Raw genomic sequence first — 20,208 nt, 5'->3', positions numbered from 1 at the left:
CCTCCCTGGTGTCCCTGACCCAGTCAAGGTAAGGTGGCTCTTAGCTCTGCTCAGCCCCCTCCCTAGCCCATCCAGTGCCCCAGGCTCAGGGTGAAGCTGCTCTCAGCTCTGCTCAATCCCGCCTGGTGCCCCCACTCGGACCAAGGCTGCACACCCTGCGTACCTGCCTCTGGCCCTCTTAACTGGTTCAGCTTCCTGCCTCAAGTGCTTTGGCTTCTGTCCCATGCAGCCTGCTGGGTCCCAGACCCTGGAAGGCCTCTAAGCTGGGTGCCCCTGCCCCTGGCAGGGATTGAGAGTATGCCTCTTGGACATCCCTGTGGCCTGCACTTTTCCCTTTATAGCCACATCCAGTCCACAGGTATAAAGCTTTAAACCACAGTGCAAATATAAGGTACTCATTCCCAACTAAAAGCCTACCCTGCTCTGGGTTGTTGCCTCACTCCCGCCATCAGCTCCTCTTAGTTCCCGCTGGGCAGCATCAGGGAACAGCTCGGGTGCCTGCTAGTCTGTCTGCTGCAGGCATCCCATGCGGGAACTCCTCTGTTCAGCCTGCAGGGCCAGGCTGCCTGCTTTGGCTCTGGCCCTGGGTTGATGTGCCTGGAAGCATGGCCCCTTTCTATTGTGTGCCTTTCCCGGCTCCACACAGGGTTTTCCCTGCTAATAAAGGGCCAGCCTGCCCTCCTGCGGCTGTGGCTCCGCGCAGCCGGCTGAGCCTGCTGCATCCTCTTCAAGGGGCAGAAGCCCCCTGGCTTGCTGTTAGTCCCCTCTCCTGCGCTTCTCTTACACCGGGCAACAGGGACTGGGCCCCTGTTAAAATGACCCGATAGGGCATATAATATATTAAAGGCCTGTGGGGGACTTACAAACAATATATTATTGCGCCCTTCCTACCATACTAATCACTTAAGTAACTATATAGGTTAACTGTAATGTGCATAGTTATAAGTAGGGTTTTACCTAAATCACAGGGAGGGGGGGGGATGGGACTTGCCAATTTTTGCAGGTTGATCATGCATCAGGTTCCAATTCCACAGTCATTTCATGGTGGCCCCGCCCCTTGGTGCTGATTGGCAGACACCCCAGGGGGAGCCACCATCTAATCTGCTGCCCTTCGTGCTGCCCTGCCAGCCAGCACCTTCCCCTCCTGGTAGTGAGGACTGCTGGCTCCCACAGGGGATTATAAAGGGACACCCTTACTGGCAAAAAGTCTTGCCAAATCTAGTATAAAGCCTCTTGTTAATTGTAAATCTACATGGCTTAATTAGGCTCTCTTTACCAAAAAGGATGCAGCTTTCTCCACTTACTTGCTAAAGTACAAATGGGAGAGCTGATTTAAAATTTGATTTTTTTTTTTAATTATTTTTAATTGCCATCTTTAAATCCTTTTTTTAAATCCGAGGTGGACAATTATTTCGGCTGGAGGTCCGCTTAAAGAGTTTTGGTGAGTTGTTGAGGGCCGCAAGGGTAGTCCCGGACGTCTCTTGACCTGGTGCCCTGCCCACTAGTCACCATCTTGGGACCAGAAGTCCGCCCCCCTAACCCTTGACCCTTGCCACCAGAAGTCCCTCCCCTTGCCACCAGAAGGACTCCTTTTAGAAAGCGGGTTTGCTTTCTTGGAACTGGAAAAAAACTCCAACAAGTTATATACTAAAAATCAAACATTGACATTAATTTTTTTTATATGCCCCATGCCAGAGCTGTGGCCACTACATGAGGCATTCAGTGGCAGCAGCAGCAGGAGCTCCAGCTCCAACATAGGGTTTGTGGTGAGCGCCAGAGCTGCGCTGGATGTCCCATGCTGGAGCCAGAGGTGCTGCTGCCTCGTGCCCCAGGTCAGAGCAGAGTGCCCTGGGCCGGATCTGGTGTGCAAGGGGCCCCGCAGGCTGGATCTGCTCTATGGTACCAGGTGAATTTAACATCCCTGGCCTAATCTAAAGACTTTCTTCTGGCTCTGTTCAGGAGGTGTTGGAAGATAGGAAGGGTCAAGAGGGTTGTCCTTCAGAAAGCTTGCTGTGGGAAAAGGGAGCCCTCTTCATTTAGCTTTGTGAAGATGTTTGGAAACGGAGAGATGCTTAATCTAAATCATTGCTTGTTTGAAGCAGTAATCCAGCTCTTAGCTTGTCCTTCTCATCTGCTGTCAGGAATACAGAGGTACAGAGATCTTCAGAATTTGGTTCCTGTCTCTGTACAGTAACAAGCAACTTTTAAAATTTTTTTCTCGTATCTACATTTTGCTCTGCAACAATTTTTCAGCAAGTACTGTTTAGTTTAAAACAGCAACAGTTTCTTTAATGTGGCATACCACATTATGGGTAGCCTCTTATTTCTAATCTCAATCTGTTGCATCATTGGATATTTTGGGGTTTTTTTTAATTGTTTTTGTACTAAAAAGACATGATTCACTGGAACCTCTTCTCTTTGTCAGCTCCCTTCTGCTGAACAAGTAGCCAGAATAATCACAGTAAATGTTATAAGGCTAAATGGTAGGTAAAAACAATAGCATCCAGACGTATTTTGTGGCTCTTGTTCTGTAATTACATCAGTGCCCTTCCCTCTTGACCTCATTTCTGATTAAAAAAACAAAACAAACCCCCCACCCCTCGAATAGCATTTGGCTAATTGGATGAGTAGAAAAGATACTGCAATCTAGGTCAAGTTGTCACAGAGCCCCCATCCCCCCCCCCCTTCTCTCTCTGCTCCTATCTTATTACTGCCTGGATGAAATGACAGTATTATTTCATATGCTAGCTCTATCCTAATATAATGTGTGTAGTGACTGAATGAGGAGGAATTTCACAGGAGACCTCTGGTTTTTTTGTGTTGAACAATTTCTTCTTAAAATGTTTGTGGTGCAGATAAGTCACTAGTCCCTGTGTCCTCACAGAGGAAAAAATGGCATTCAACACCAACTAGTATATAGTCCTGTAACTGCTGAAGACAATCCCACTCTACCTTCTCTGGAACCAAATTTTTAAATGGCCTGTTTAATTTTTAGCATGAGCTTTTAGATTTCATATGATTAACCTACAGGGCCACTAATGCACAGGATGGTAAATTAACATGAAATGCGTGTGAGAGAGAGTTTCACAGAGCTCTGAAGCATTTGCCCAAGAAGTTACGATTTTCAGTTTTGAGGACAATCTGTTTCAGACATCTGGAGGGGGTTTCTGGCAAGTGGCAGAAATGACAGTGAAGAAACCTAAGTGAGAACTGGAAAACTTAATCCCTCCTTTACATGGGGAGCAAAAAGAGCAAGATTTCAACTGTGAAATGACACCACCACTCAATCTTGCTTGGGTTGGGATTCCATTTTCCTTTAGACTTTGGGAGAGAAAACACAACATTAAGAAAATGTGGAGAACCTGGTAGTTTATAGCAAACCAACCCTTGAACCCAAGACACCTTGCTGTCAGACTTCTCAAACCTCACTTGAATAAACCTTTTAAACAGTTGCATCCTCTTCTTTAATACATTGTAGGAATGTGGTGAAAATAATGCAGTGAGCTGTTTTATATGAGTTCTTTGCCTCAGTGTTCCTAAGCAAGGGGCAAGACAAGTCTTTCACTGGGGTTGTAGAGAGGCAGCAGCAAGGCGCCAGACTGCCATGCGTAGATCCTGAGATGGTGCAGAGGCACTTGGAGGAACTGGATGCGTTCAAGTCGGCAGGCCCGGATAAGCTCCATCCGAGGGTGCTGAAGGCACTGGCTGACGTCATTGCAGAGCCACTGGTGGGAATATTTGAACACTTGTGGTGCATGGGCCAGGTCCCGGAGGACTGGAAAAGGGCCAATGTGGTCCCCATTTTCAAGAAGGGGAGGAAGGAGGACCCAGGCAACTATAGGCCAATCAGTCTCACCTCCATCCTAGGCAAAATCTTTGAAAAAATTATCAAGGCTCACATTTATGAGAGCCCGGCAGGAAAAATTATGCTGAGGGGAAACCAGCACGGGTTCATAGCAGGTAGATCATGCCTGACTAATCTAGTCTCTTTTTATGACCAGGTTACAAAACACCTGTACACAGGAGTAGGGGTTGATGTTGTATACTTAGACTTCAGGAAGGCCTTCGATACGGTATCCCACCGCATACTGGTGAACAAGTTAAGAGGCTGTGATGTGGATGACTCCACAGTCCGGTGGGTGGCGAATTGGCTGGAGGGTCGCACCCAGAGAGTCGTGGTGGATGGGTCGGTTTCGACCTGGAAGGGTGTAGGCAGTGGGGTCCCGCAGGGCTTGGTCCTTGGACCGATACTCTTCAATGTCTTCGTCAGCGACTTGGATGAGGGAGTGAAATGTACTCTGTCCAAGTTCGCGGATGACACAAAGCTATGGGGAGAAGTGGACACGTCGGAGGGCAGGGAACAGCTGCAGGCAGACCTGGATAGGTTGGACAAGTGGGCAGAAAACAACAGGATGCAGTTCAACAAGGAGAAATGCAAAGTGCTGCACCTAGGGAGGAAAAATGTCCAGCACACCTACAGCCTAGGGAATGACCTGCTGGGTGGCACGGAGGTGGAAAGGGATCTTGGAGTCCTAGTGGACTCCAAGATGAACATGAGCCGGCAATGTGACGAAGCCATCAGAAAAGCCAATGGCACTTTATCGTGCATCAGCAGATGCATGACGAATAGGTCCAAGGAGGTGATACGTCCCCTCTATCGGACGCTGGTCAGACCGCAGTTGGAGTACTGCGTGCAATTCTGGGCACCGCACTTCAAGAGAGATGCAGATAACCTGGAGAGGGTCCAGAGAAGGGCCACTCGTATGGTTAAGGGCTTGCAGACCAAGCCCTACGAGGAGAGACTAGAGAACCTGGACCTTTTCAGCCTCCACAAGAGAAGGTTGAGAGGCGACCTTGTGGCTGCCTATAAGTTCATCACGGGGGCACAGAAGGGAATTGGTGAGGTTTTATTCACCAAGGCGCCCCTGGGGGTTACAAGAAACAATGGCCACAAGCTAGCAGAGAGCAGATTTAGACTGGACATTAGGAAGAACTTCTTCACAGTTCGAGTGGCCAAGGTCTGGAACGGGCTCCCAAGGGAGGTGGTGCTCTCCCCTCCCCTGGGGGTCTTCAAGAGGAGGTTAGACGAGTATCTAGCTGGGGTCATCTAGACCCAGCACTCTTTCCTGCCTATGCAGGGAGTCGGACTCGATGATCTATTGAGGTCCCTTCCGACCCTAACATCTATGAATATCCATTGCCTCACTTTCTTTTCTTGAAATCATGGAAAATTTAATGGAGCATGTTATTTAGGTGTCTACAACATGGCAGCTGACTCGGCCTTTACCCTCATCACAGTGAGTGTAATGTGGGAGCCTCCATCTGGACAGTGAGTTGCGTGGACTAAGGTGGATAAGATTCTGCAGTAAGTTGGAAATGAATCGGTTCCCCCCAGTTGTCTAATGGAAGTGAGGTCTCTTCCAACCCTAACTGTCTATGGTTCTGTAAGTGCATATTTGGGGACTTTTGAGAGTAAACATAGACTATAATTCTTATTCTGAAGCTCTTAAATTTTGTCAAGAGGCTTACAGAGGAGTGCAATGTGGAGAGCTCCTTTTGGCTAACATAATTTGCTGGAAAGAGTGGAGGCTGTCAGCAGTTATTGCACTTTGTGTTACCTCAATTGAAAGCTACCAGCCTAGCCGCTAATCAAGTCCACCTTGGCACTTAGAACACTTCAGAAGTTAGAGAGAAAAGCTAAAGTTTGTGTGCCTCCTTCGGCTGTCCCTAGTCAGCGTGCTGCACACACAGTGGATGCACAGTTTCTGCTGACGTTGCTGTTGGCAATATAAACTTCCAAATACTGGATCAGAATTCCTTAGCAAATGACAGCACTGGAGAGAGGTCACAGAGGAAGGACTCTCGGGGAGGAAGAAGAATGCTAAAGAGCAAGTGAAGTGTAGCAAGAAATTGCATTCTTCAAATGTCTAAGCAGTACAGGCAAGATGGTGAGGGTATTGAAGGAGAGCAGTGAAAATGTATTGATAGATGTGATTGAGGTGGCTCAGTGCCTGGATCGTGTCTTCTGCCTCGCTCTTCATGCCAGCAGCTGCAGGTCGGATCCCTCGCACTGTACTGACAGCAAAGTGGGAGGTTTCATGAGTATGAGGGACAGTACTGGGGGAATCGAGGTGCAGCCAAAATGAGACCCATTCCTGTGGGTTGTATATGTTCCTGCAGCTTCAATAGGGGGGAAAAAGTCATTTGTTTCTTCCAAGGTAGTGTACACACGTAAGGCAACACTACTAACACCTGCTATTTCATGGTCTTATTCAAAACAAATAGATTTTTCAGGCTTTTTCTTTAAACTTCTGAGGTAGGCCAAGATGTCTCTCTTGCTTGCAACCTGCTTCCTTACAGCTGCCACATTTTGAAACGGCCTTCCTAGATATGTGCGTAATCAGCTCTTCATCTCCTGTGTAAGTTTGTCTATCCCCAGCTTCTAAGCTTTCTCCTCTGTGTCAAGCGTATAAACCCGTGGTATCTAACTCATTTGGCCCTGCAGGGCTGGGATTTGGCGGCAGTTGACACCACTCTATGCTCCAGATCTGGCCTGCAGGGCTCCCCACGAGTCGGGAAATTTGGGGTCAGGAAGTGTTAATTGTGGGTAGTGTTAATTGTGGGAGCCGCAGCAATTCATGCTGCCACCACTTGGCATGCTGCCAAACTCCAGACTTGTAGAGAGCCCTATAGGATAACATGGCTCTGCAAACCAGATCCAGCCCTTGGGCCGTATCTTGGGCACTTCTGGTTTAAATGGTTGCAGCCCTCTTCTCCAATGCTGGTGCAGAGCAAGGAAGGTCAGTCTGCCTTGGTTTGTGGTAAGAGCGTTTGACTTGTAATCATCAGGCTTTTCATTCAGACTGGCACCTCTGTCTTCCCCCAGTTGACTGTAATCTGACTTGAAAAGAAACTGTTCATTGCATGTGAATCTGTACAGGCTTTTGGGATGTATGTAGTCTTGTTGCATAGAGGTATGAGCGGAATGTTACTTTATTGCCATCACAATGATATAATGTTACATACAAAGGGATGAATAATTGCTTTATGAGTAGAACAAATCTACCTTGATGAGTAGAACACGCTTAACTTCTTGGAGTGAAACATTCAGACTGTTTTGAAAGTTGCTTAGACACCTCGGGTCCCTCAAGGCTTTGTCCTAGGGCCCATGCTATTTAACATCTTCCTTAATGATGTAGATACTGGTGTCGGAAGCGGGCTGGCCAAGTTTGCCAGCGACGCCAAACTCTGGGGTAAAGCATCCACACCTGAGGACAGGAGGGTGATCCAGACAGACCTTGACAGGCTCGGGAATTGGGCGGATGAGAACCTGATGGTGTTTAACACCAAAAAATGTAAGGCTCTCCGCCTTGGAAGGAAAAACCTGCAGCATGCTTGTAGGCTCAGCAATGCTACGGACAAGGGGACTTGGGGGTCATGATTGACCACAAGATGAACACGAGACTTCAATGCGATGCTGCGGCTAGTAAAGCGAGCAAAACGCTGGCCTGCATCCATAGATACTTCTCAAGTAAATCCCGGGATGTCATCCTCCTGCTGTACTTGGCTGTGGTGAGGCCACAGATGGAGTATTGCATCTGGTTTTGGGCTCCACAATTCAAAAAGGATGTGGAGAAGCTTGAGAGAGAGTGCAGAGGAGAGCCACGTGCATGATCAGAGGGCAGGAAAACAGACCTTATGACAAGAGGCTGAGAGCTATGGGACTCTTAACCTGGAAAAGCTCAGGCTCAGGGATGATCTGGTGGCCATGTATAAGCTTATCGGGGTGTCCACCAGGATCTGGGGGATTGTCTGTTCACCAGAGCACCCCAAGGGATGACAAGGCCGAACGGTCACAAACTCCTCCATGACCAATTCAGGCTGGACATAAGGAAGAACTTCTTTACTGTCCAAGCCCCCAAGGCCTGGAATAGACTGCTGCCGGAGGTGGTTCAAGCACCTACCTTGAATGCCTTCAAGAGATATTTATCTTGCTGGGATCCTGTGATCCCTGCTGACTTCCTGCCCCTGGGGCAGGTGGCTGGGCTCGATGATCTTCCGAGGTCCCTTCCAGCCCTAGCGTCTATGAATCTATGAACCTTTTGAAGGCTTTACCTCTGCACAGCACTGCTCCAAGGGATATCCAGTGAATGGCTTACTAAAACTTTCTAGGAAAGTATCACTGGATTTCATAGGATTGTAGAAGAGTTGTGACCTGTGGAGCTCTTCTAGTCCAGCCCATCTAGTCCAGTCCCCTGCCTGAGGTAGGATCATCCCTACAGAAGTCTATTCTGTAACCTCATAGCAGAACACCGTGGTGAGCCCTGACATCACACCCTAGCCTGCCCCCGGTAAAGCAGGGGGGCCATAGTGGCCAACATCCTGCTGTTGCAACAGTTGTTAATCTACGCTTGAGAGATTCCCAGGGAGAGGCAGGTGTAAAACCTTGCGTTTGCCAGCATTGAACTTCATCCTGTTGGCTCCAGCCCAGTTTTTCCCAATTTACTGAGATCTTTCTGACTTGTGCTTCTGTTCTCCAAGATGTTCTTAGTCCTTCCCAGGTTTCTCATCTCCAAATTTGCTCAAGATACTCTCAATGCATCTAAATAATCAGTAAACCTGTGAAACAGCACCGGGCCCAGGACAGACCCCTGTGGGAAGCTGCTTGAAGCCTCCTGCCATTCCGACATGGGTCCATTAATAATTACCTTTTGCTTGTGGCTGTTGAGCCAGTTGTCTAACTGCTTTACAGTCATTTTTTCCAGCCCTCGTTTCTCAAATTTGTTTGAGAAGGTCGTTTAGGATCTTGTCAAAAGCCTTGCTGAAGTCCAGGTGCACGATATCTGCAATTTTCCCTTCATCCACCCAAGTGTAGTTACTTTGACGAAGGAGGAGATCAGGTTTGTTCTTGGTAAAACCCTGTTGGCTGTTTGATCAGCCTTTCCTCCTCCAGATGCTAGTTAAGTTGTGTTTAGGGACCTACTGAACTTGCAGTTTTGCAGATGCCATGAAATGTGGGCCTTGCCTGTGAAATCTGCAGCGGAAGAGGGGGACTTAACAAGTGCTGTGGGGGCTTGCTGGGGTGCAGAGGGGGATGGCTGCCAGCAAAATGGCTGCTGCCCCTTGGTGCTGATTAGCTGAGAGGGCTGCCTGTCATGTGGCCCCACCCCTCTCCAGTTGGCCAGGAGGGGTGGGGCTGCATGATGGATAGCCCCCACAGCCAATTGGGTTTGGGGGGAAGCGGCTGCGCTCTACCTACAACATGGCTGCCCTGGCCCATGTTCTGCCCAGAAAATTGAGTAGGGGAGACAGCCCCTGTGCATTAGGTAGGTCCCTAGTTATGCTCCAGGCACTGAGGTAAGGTTCACTGCTTTGTATCTAAAGAGGGGAACTGCGCTGGCCCTCTTCCTGCCCTCTGAGACCTGCCTGTCTCCTGCGATGTAAGGAGGATCCGTGCCAAGGGCTCCAGGACCTCCTCTGACGGTTCCTTCAGGACCTAGGAGGACATGTGTCAAGTCAGCAGGGCCTGGATTCATTCAGACCCATCAAAAGCTCTCTGCCAGTCGTGTTATCTCATCTCCCAGCTTGTCCCCTTCCTTATCCAAATAATCCTTATTGGGTGTCTGGCTGCAGCTTAATTTTTTTGTGAGAAGTGAGGCAAGGAAGCTGAGTAGCTCTGCCTTTTTTTGTGTCTTCGGTTAAGTGTTCCCCCAGGTTAGTTAACAGGGGAGCCAAAGCTGCCTCAGTCCTTTTCAGGCCAACAGACTTAGAGAACCTCCTCTTGTTATCTTGAACCTCCCTTGCCAGGTGCAGCTCAGTTTTCATCTTCCCCTTCCTGACTTTGTCCCTGCAGGTTCTGGGTATTTGCTGGTCTGTTTTCTTGGTGACTTGCCTGTGTGGCTTCCTTCTGTATTTGAGGCCTTTTCAAAGCCTCTTGTGCAGCCGTGTTGGTTGCTTGCCATTCTTGCGCTTCCATCATGTCAGGACAGTTTCTTGTTGGGCTTCTTTTACTGTGCCCTTTAGACGCTCCCAGCCCTCCTGGGCGCCTTTTATCCTTCAGTCTGTCTTTCCCTGGCACCAAGCCTATTAACTTCTCATCTGTTTTGGACAAAGGCAGGGTAGAGATGCACCTTATAGACTAACTGAATCGGAGATGGAGAGTAGCATGGGCAGCGTGCGCATGGTGGTTTGCAGCGACGCTCCCTTTCACCAGTCATTAATTCCTGTCCCTGCTCACTCTTGTTACTCTTCTAAGATCCTTCCCCACGGTCTGTCTTTGCAGTCCCTGGTATTAAAGAATCTAGAAAGAAGGTAATACTTGAGACCATAGATCTGCTGTGGCCTGATCAGCTATTAATAGTGCAGCCTTGCAATGAAATTTCTTTAACTTTTTAAAACAGCCTAAGGTGCTAAGTGGAAATATTTAGATTGCAGCAAATAGTAATTCAGTATTTAACCCATCACTGTCTTGATGCATTGCTTGTTATTTAATTGCATTTACTTAGACTAAAGCTAAACAAGTCAGGTTTCATTTCACTAGATCAGGTTAGTGGAACTGATACAGACTCAGGGAGTTGTACTAGCTTACTAAATCCTTTTTTTTTTTTTTCTTTAAATGCAGCTTTTAGTTAAACTGTGGAAGCATGTACCTAGATGGGCTATACTTGAAGTCCAGTATTGATCGGACTTTTATTAGCTTTCTGGTGCTGCATTCCACATGAAAGCCACTGTACTTTTCCATGTACTGCAAGCTGTTTAGCAGTGGCAGTCTAGCGTTGGGCAGAACAGGGCAGGGTAACACCTTTTAGAGACTAATTCCTAGAGGTATGAGCTTTCAAGCCTACTTGTCAGGTACTATCAATGGACTCTGCAGAAAGCAGGGATACTAAGTAGAAAGGAATTGAAATAGAAAGGATGGGGAAAATTGGAGGAATGGAGGGGCCGCTGCTGAGACAGGTGTAAAGGTGGGTTGAAGAGGTCAAAAGGGGTAAGCAAAGTAGTTAACCCATTGAGGGACATAGGGGTTGTGAAACCTAGTCCAGGTAACAGGATAAGAATCCAGAGCCTCTGTTGAGACCACACTAAACACAGTCTAGTCTAGTGTGTGATGATTTCTTGTACTGCAACTTCATGTTCAAGTTCGTTTTTTTTTAAATGCTTCTTGTTTAAGAACAGTAGTCTTGAGATCAGTGAATATCTAGGGAGATTCGTGTTCTGCCGTGGGCTTTTCTGTCTTTCTGGAATTGACATCAGATCATTGTACATTCGTTCTTTCACATCAGGATCACCCTGTTTGACCAACGTAGACAGCAGAGAGACACTTTAAGTGAATGATGGCATGTGACATTGGTAGAGGAGCAGGTGAAAGAACCCGGGATGTTATAATCCATGTTGTTTGGCCCAGTGATGATGTAGTCTGTGTGGATGAGGGGGCACAGCTGGCATCTGCGTCTAGTATAAGGTCTGGTGGCTTGGTGAGACTAGGACTTAAGTAGTCTTGCTGGGGAAACATCATTTGAGGTTTGGGGGGAGGAGGGGTGCTGCCTGTACACTAGGACAGGTTTTTCTCGCAAGACTGTCTTGATGATTGTTTTTTTTTTCCAGGAGCTAGAGGTGGTTAATAATGTGTTCAAGTTGGCGTTTGTAGGTGACAGGAGGGATTCTGTTGTCCTTATCATGGCATTGGTATTGTAGCAGCCCAGAGCAGGGCCTGCTCTCTGCAAGTCCATTGACAGCATCTGACAAAGCAGGCTGGAGCCTACAATAGCTCATAGCTCCCTGAAAGAGATGGTCTATAACAGAAGTTAGCAACATTTTTAGGCTGACTGCCAAAAACCTGGCAACCTGGACTTTGAAGATGTTGGTGTACCAGGGTGGACGGTGGGGGAGTCATGAGGGGCCTGATCCTTGTTGTGGCAGCGCAGACCCAGGCCCTTCCCTGCCATGCTCCCCAGTACAGCTGTTTGCAGCCTGCCCACCGCCTGCTGCAAGCAGCCCAGGCTCCATGGCCAGCAGCAGTCAGCCTGGGCTCTAGGCAGCTGTGGTGTGCCAAGCAAAATGGCCTCGTGCCATGTTTTGGCACACCTACCAAGGGCTGTCAACTCCTGATCTATAAAGTGCCACCCTGCCTTTTGCCTTTACAAGGGGAAAATCAGACTAGATCAAGTTCAGAATGGGCCTAGTGGGCATGATCACCTTCCTACTACTATCATTGAGGTGGTGCATGATCAGTTAGAAAAGTTAGACATTTATAAGTCAGCAGGACCAGATGATCTTCATCCGAGGGTGCTGAAGGAGCTGGCTGAAGTTATCACGAAACCTCTGGCAAAACTCGTGGCACTTGGGGGAGTTCCCTGAAGACTGGAAGAGAGGGCCAGTGTTGTGCCCATCTTCAAGAAGGGGAGGAGAGAGGACCTGGGCAACTATTGGCCAATCAACCTAACTTCTATCCCAGGGAAAATCCTAGAAAAATTCATCAAGGAGTCTATGTGCAATAGGCTTGCAGAAGGTAGGGTTCTGAATGACAGCCAGCATGGCTTCATTGTGGGCAGGTCTTGTCTTGCCAACCTCATCTTCTACAACCAGGTAACTTGCTGCCTGGATAAGAGAGAGGAGGTTGACATTGTGTACCTCAACTTCCAAAAGGCCGTTGATCTGGTATCCCATGATGTTCTCATGGGAAAATTGGAGGATTGCAGGTTTAACTGCTCAACAGTGAAATGGGTAGGAAGCTGCCTGCAGGGCAGGACCCAGAGAGTCTTAATGAATGGATCTGTCCTCCTGATGAGAAGTGGCCAGTGGTGTCCCTTGGGGTCTGTGCTTGGTCCAGTGCTTTTCAACATCTTTATCAATTATTTGAATGTGGGGGGGGTGAAGAGCTTGCTGACCAAGTTCACGGACGACACCAAGTTATGGGGAAGTGTGGTCACACTTGAAGATGGGCTGCAGGTACAGGTGGACCTGGACAGGCTGGCAAGTTGGGCAGATTGGAACCAGATGAGGCTCAGCATTGAGAAGTATAAAGTGCTCCATCTGGAGATGAGAAAGCCCCTGCACACCTACAGGCTTGGTGGTGCCAAACTGACTAGCACCACAACTGAAAGGGACCTGGGGGTAATAATGGACCGCAGTATGAACATGGGCCGGCAGCGCGACGCTGTAGCCAGCAGAGCAAACAATATGCTGGCATGCGTCAATCGATGCATCTCAAGCAGAACCAAGGGCCCACGGCCTTTTTAATTCAAATAGATCAAGCAGAACCAAGGAAGTGATGTCTTCCACGTCTCTTGGCATTGATGAGACCTCAGTTGGAGGGCTGGATGAACAATTGTTCACCAGGGTACCCTTGGGGGGAAAACCAGGAGCAACGGCCACAAACTCCTGGAAGACCAATTCAGGCTCAACATTAGGAAAAATTTCTTCAGTCAGAAAAATATTCCCGTCATTGCACGGCCACTGGCGGAAATATTTGAACACTCGTGGCGCATGGGCCAGGTCCCGGAGGACTGGAAAAGGGCCAATGTGGTCCCCATTTTCAAGAAGGGGAGGAAGGAGGGACCCAGGCAACTATAGGCCAGTCAGTCTCACCTCCATCCTAGGCAAAGTCTTTGAAAAAATTATCAAGGCTTACATTTGCGAGAGCCCAGCAAGACAAATTATGCTGAGGGGGAACCAGCACGAGTTCGTAGCAGGTAGATCATGCCTGGCTAATCTAGTCTCTTTTTATGTCCAGGTTACAAAACACCTGGACGCAGGAGTAGGGGTTGACGTCGTATACTTAGACTTCAGGAAGGCCTTCGATACGGTATCCCACCCCATACTGGTGAGCAAGTTTAAGAGGCTGCGACTTGGATGACTACACAGTCCGGTGGGTGGCGAATTGGCTAGAGGGTCGCACCCAGAGAGTCGTGGTGGATGGGTCGGTCTCGACCTGGAAGGGTGTGGGCAGTGGGGTCCCACAGGGCTTGGTCCTTGGACCGATACTCTTCAATGTCTTCATCAGCAACTTGGACGAGAGAGTGAAGTGTACTCTGTCCAAGTTTGCGGATGACACAAAACTGTGGGGAGAAGTGGACACGCCGGAGGGCAGGGAACAGCTGCAAGCAGACCTGGACAGGTTGGACAAATGGGCAGAAAACAACAGAATGCAATTCAACAAGGAGAAATGCAAAGTGCTGCACCTAGGGAGGAAAAATGTCCAGCACACCTACAGCCTAGGGAATGACCTGCTTGGAGACACGGAGACGGAGAGGGATCTTGGAGTCCTAGTGGACTCCAAATTGAACATGAGTCGGCAGTGTGACGAAGCCATCAGAAAAGCTAATGGCACTTTATCGTGCATCAGCAGATGCATGACGAACAGGTCCAAGGAGGTGATACTTCCCCTCTATCGGGCGCTGGTCAGACCACAGTTGGAGTACTGCGTGCAATTCTGGGCGCCACACTTCAAGAGAGATGCGGGTAACCTGGAGAGGGTCCAGAGAAGGGCCACTCATGGTTAAGGGCTTGCAGGCCAAGCCCTATGAGGAGAGACTGGGGCACCTGGACCTCTTCAGCCTCCGCAAGAGAAGGTTGAGAGGCGACCTTGTGGCTGCCTATAAATTCATCACGGGGGCACAGAAGGGAATTGGTGAGGCTCTACTCACCAAGGCGCCCCGGGGCTTACAAGAAATAATGGCCACAAGGACATTAGGAGGAACTTCTTCCCAGTTCGAGTGGCCAAGGTGTGGAACGGGCTCCCAAGGGAGGTGGTGCTCTCCCCTCCCCTGGGGGTCTTCAAGAGGAGGTTAGACGAGTATCTAGCTGGGGTCATCTAGACCCAGCACTCTTTCCTGCCTATGCAGGGGGTCGGACTCAATGATCTATTGAGGTCCTTTCCGACCCTAACATCTATGAATCAGGGTGTCCACACTGTGAAATAAGCTCCCTCCAGAGATGCAATCACCTACCCTGGAAATCTTCAAGAGGAGACTAGACGGTCACCTTGCTGGGGTCACCTGACCCCAGTTGTCTTTCCTGCCTGGTGCAAGGGGCTGGACCTGACGATCTTGTGAGGTCCCTTCCAGCCCCTAACAATCTATGAACCTTACAGAACACTTCCTGTACCTATAGCAAACAGTGCACATTTGCAGGTATGATTGCTGGTTCTGAATGAATTGGAGTAGTTCCACTCTTGCTGATGTTATTTCCAGTAGCATAATAGTTCCATTAAAATATAAGGTGTTTGGATTATGTTTCTTGCAGAGCTCAAGGTGAATTCTCTCTCTTCTCAACCCCCACTCACAACATTATATAACTGACTTATTTAATACTGGTTTGTTTTCTTCTAATGATGGATGCTGACAAAGACTTGTTCAAATTCCAATATTCCTAATTAGAATGAAGACTGTAGGTCAGAAGAATGAGTTCGATCTCAAAACAAAAGTGAAACTGCTCAAAAGGGGGAAGGGTGAAATAGAAGTGGGGAAGTGACATGATTTGCACAGTTGTCAAAAGGAAACTGCAATACCAGGGTGCTTGTTCCTGCTAAAAATTTGCTTTTTCAGTTCCTTTTTAATTGTGAGCCATGACTTCTCTGATCGACGATAGCGGGTATATTAAACATAATGCTCAGTGAACCTGATTGGGACTCGGGCCTGATGTGCTGAGTTTTTGTGCAGACACACAAGGTGGCATTTAACAACCCTCGAGAATTGCAGTCTTTATTAGTGACTGGACCACAGCAATCTTAAGTGTCTTGCCCTCACTTTCTCATGTGTCTATATGCTGTATTGCCTGCTTAGTCCGTAAGCCTACGTAAGATGGGGCTGACCATCCACTTGAAGTGGGAAGAGGCTTTATTTTTATCTGCTTTGCAGGAGTCACTTCAATATGCAATGCTTTGGGCACTTGGACTATCTTAACCTAAAGGTTGGTTTAAAGGGGCTGAAGGGAGCTTGGTATTTCTGGTAGTCGCACCGAGGCTGAGACTTTTCAGTTTTAACTGCCCAGTAGAACAAAACATCCTTGCAACATGAAAATATGGGCCATTTACTGCTTGAGATATTAAAACAACCTAAGTTTTAGAAACACAATTCTGATGATTTGGCCTTAGAAATATATCCAGATTGGGGTTTCCTAGACTACAAAAAACAAACAAAACAAGACAAAAAAACCTCAATAACAAGAACAAAAACACCTCAGAAAGAGTAAAATTCACCAAAGGGACTTCAAAAGGTCAGACCTTTTATGGAAAAAAGTTTTTTATTCTTCAGTCTCCTCGTACCACAACTACAAATTTTCAAGCCATGTTTGCAACTGCCCTTTTGTGGCAAACAGTGACCTCCTTTTTCAACTGCCATGGCAGCGCAGAGAGTATCTGAAACGCCCTTAAGGAAGGACACATGATAGCCAAAACAGCGTTACCTGTGCCAGTGGCTGCAAGGAAGAGCTTCTTTACAGCAAGGGTGACCAGGATCTGGAATAGACTTCCCAAGGATGCGATGCAGCCCCCAACCTTGGAGGTCTTTTGATCATTTGATCTCAGCAGTATTCCTGCCCAGAGCAGGGGGGTTGGACTCGATCTTTCGAGGTCCCTTCCAGCTCTTCATTTCTCTGATTGGATAATTGAATGTATCTGCTTGATCTATGCTCCCAGCAATTGCAGCTCAGTGGACCTCTAGGAATCCCATACACTTGTAGACACTGAGGATTTGTGCTTTCAGGCTAGAGATCTGTTTAGCTTCATTCTTTGAATTCCAGGATGCAGCTCAGGTCCTGATATCCCATGCTAGTGCCACATCAAAAATCCTTCCGGTACTAACTCTTCTCAAAAAAGGAACACCATCTTCCTGGTAGTGCAGTTGGCACAACCAGCCTGTGTGGGGCACTTGGCAGATCAGGTAGGGGAAAGGCCGCACAGCAGCCGATAGGGCAGGAAGCAGAGAGCAGAGCAGGAGATGAGGCAGGGAGCACGGGGCAGGAGGCAGACAGCAGAGGAAAAGACTGGGCAGGGAGTACAGAGTAGGGAACAGAAAGCAGAGGAGCAGATTGGGGAGAGGAAGGGGATCAGTGTGACACTGGGAGAGTGTGGGGCTAATTTTGTGGTACACCTACCAAAAAGGTTGGCTCCCAGTTCTCTAGAAGGTGCTTGGGTTGTGTTAAGCTTAATCTCTGCTTACCATACATATCAATTTAAGGCAGCAGATTCAATGAGGTTGGCTGGAAGCTGCACCAAAACAATGCTCTTACACCCAATCTTGGGAAATAATGTCACTGTTTCCATCGTGCATGCTTAATTATGGTTGAAAAATAGGCATTGTAGGTAGCCAGAAGCAATAGTATCCATCTTATTTTGTTCTTGATCCCTTTTTGGGGACCCTTTCCTCAAGTAAGGTTTGCAACAATTGAATATGTGGATATGGGACTTGTTTCTGATGAGGCTGGATCGTCTTATTCCATGCAGGAATGTTTCTCACTAGGACAAAGCTCTTTCCAGGAAGTCATTCCTCCTTCCCGTTACTTGGTGTGCTCTAATGTTTTTTTTGCTCATTCTCCTTTTCCATGTACACTATAATGTAACTTTCTGAGTGCAAGTCCTCCATTGACCTGATTCTTACATGTCCACCAGTTCAAGACATCTGAGAGTGCCAATTAAGTACAGAAGTGCAAAAAAATCTTTGGAAATTCCTTCGTCTCGTGTGTTTGGTCCATCAGGTGACTTGCGATTCATTTTGGATGCTGGGGGTAGGGAAGAGACTTCTGCAACTGAGTAGTTCCCTTCTTCCAGTTCACCCCCTGGAGGCATGAACCACATTTAATGGTTTTCAGGATAAATACCTTGGATGTGGGGGAGAGTTGATTTAATAACTTACACTTTTAATCTGTTTTTGCTTACCAGGTCCTGGAGAAATACCCTAATACACCTATGAGCCATAAAGAGATTCTTCAAGTTATTCAGAAAGAAGGACTGAAAGAAATCAGGTGAGTTTCTTAGATACGTTGCAGTAGTGACTTAGAGCAAGTAGATAGGAGTCTGATCCTCCCTTCAGCACTATTCCGTGTGCTCCTTTGGTTCTGAAGGCAAGCACATATGATGGGACATAGGTTCCCAAGCACGCTTTCAAAAAGGACTTCTAAGGCACTAGCATCAAAAACATTGTACGAAGTAGCTAGTGCAGTTCATTCATACTTTAAATGGGAATGAACTAATAGCAGTCTGTGATGTTCAACCCTTTATAAATCCTATTAAGGGGGGCAGGATCTGATACTTCGGGCTCTGGAACTTTTTTTAAGTGCAAAACTGAAACTGACTGCACTAGCTTTAACTGAACTGGTTTTGAGCATCTGAAATGAAGCATCTTTCCATTCATCCAGAGTGTCACTTCTCCAGTGTGTCGATAAGAGGTGGTGGCCTTTTTATTCAACAATTCAAAAATTTGTGTGACTATTTGAAAATGCTTTGTTCCACTTCTAGAACCTTTTCTGGTTGTCACCACCCTGAGCCTTGAGTCTTTTGAATGTCCCTTATTGCAATCAGTTTGTACCTGTTTGAGTATTGAACCATTGCAATTGCTCTGAATATTCCACTGTTCTCTCATTTATATATCCTTTTGCAATTAAAAAAAAAAAAATCATTGGGGTGGAAAACAGAATTCTTACTCGACTAAATGCCCATCTGGATCTTCCTGTTTATTTGTACCTTCTCAAATACTCAGGAAAGCTTCTCCATGAATTTAATCAAAAAGTCAAAACAAGAACATAACATCTCTTCAGTCAGATGCTTCATGATCCAAACTGTTTTTATTCATATTGGCATAATCACTTAAAAACAAAACCAAACAAACAAACAAAACCTCAGCTGCAACTCGATTAAGCAATAGCATACCCTACTTCACTAATAATTTTAGAGGTTTTTGTCCTTTCATTGATGAGGGGACTAAAAATATAGCTATATATTCCAATATACGAAATGGCTATCGAGCATCTTGACAGAAATGGAGCACCCTTCAAATTCGGAAATACACCAGACCTTTCATTCTGCAAATGATAAGATGAACAAAATAAAGTAGATCTCCTGCTGCAAGTCAAATATGGCTACTCACTGGAGTTAAGTTTTCTTAATGGAATTATAGTTAGTGGGTTTTGTTTTTTTTTTTTCACAAGGAGAAAGTTAAAAACAGTAGGCAACAAGGAAACTCAACTCTCTACATTCATTGTAAGGAATCGAGCCAGTTTCTACTAGGAAGAAACTTTAATGGGTGGTACTAGATTCAGTGCCTTGTGCAAGGAAGATGCAAGTTCTAAAAAGGAACTATGCAGCCCCAAATGCCAGTCTGCCCCTAGGAAAGATGACAGGATCCCACCATACAGCTGTCTATGCCCTCTCTAATTTCATTATCAGTAGATGCATTTACTTGGTGTACAGAAAATCTGTGTCAGTGCTCATGACAGAATGCCTTGTCTTATTGTAAAAGCTGATGCAAGTCATTGTTGCATCACAAACAGGACTGGGGAAACTGGCTTCTCCAGTTTTCATGAAGCATTATGTTGCAGCAAGACCTGGAAGGCATTAACACCTCCTTATACCTAGTTGAACAGCTCTGGCTTATAGAAAACAGATAAAACCAATTCATTTTTAATACCTGTATTGCTTCAATAGTATGCAATTGCATTCTATGTGAGAAGGGAAAATCCTATCCTATGTCTAGCAATCAAATTAAACATTTACTGCTTAGTTCATATGTTGGGATTTTAAAAAAGGGAATGGTATAGAAAAGTGTCAAGGAAGCACATGTATGAAATGTATGTCCAACAGTGAGAAGAGAAAAAATGTTGGCCTTAATGTCTTGAGTGTAAACACAGAAGACTCTTCAGTTAAATTAAAAACTGGGGTTTCCAGCCTTGAGCCCATGCAGAGATGTCCATGACCCTACCATAGGAAATGGGGACAGTGGTTAGAGAGCTTTTGGACAGCCCACCTTTTAAATTTTGTGGCTTTAACCAAAGGCCCCTCAAGAAATGTAGCATTAAGCCTCAGCTCCACACACGCTTTACTTTACTACTTGTGCATCTAAAGGTAATATGTTGTTTTTAGTCAGAATAATCCAGTTTTACTAATGGCCACTGAGATGTACAATTGCTGTGTTTTATATTCAGAATATTGAAATGTCTTTCAATTACCAGTGTAGCCACTAGAACATTGCAATTCCTACTTAAGTTTTAAGGGTG

The 20,208-nt window shown here is 46.8% G+C and overlaps 1 protein-coding gene across 3 annotated transcripts in view; it reads left to right on the top strand.

Annotated features, from left to right (window-relative positions):
* Nucleotides 1-20,208, top strand: part of ASXL2 (ASXL transcriptional regulator 2) — a 182,684-nt gene that overhangs the window by 32,086 nt on the left and 130,390 nt on the right. For all 3 annotated transcript variants that reach the window (XM_014610485.3, XM_059727625.1, XM_059727626.1), the window contains exon 2: nt 17,879-17,961. In XM_014610485.3, the coding sequence (XP_014465971.2) occupies nt 17,879-17,961 (83 nt within the window). The remainder of the gene's footprint in view (nt 1-17,878; nt 17,962-20,208) is intronic.

The sequence above is a fragment of the Alligator mississippiensis genome, chromosome 1, assembly GCF_030867095.1.
Source record: "Alligator mississippiensis isolate rAllMis1 chromosome 1, rAllMis1, whole genome shotgun sequence".
Classification (NCBI taxonomy): domain Eukaryota; kingdom Metazoa; phylum Chordata; order Crocodylia; family Alligatoridae; genus Alligator; species Alligator mississippiensis.
This window is presented reverse-complemented; position numbering and strand designations above follow the sequence as displayed.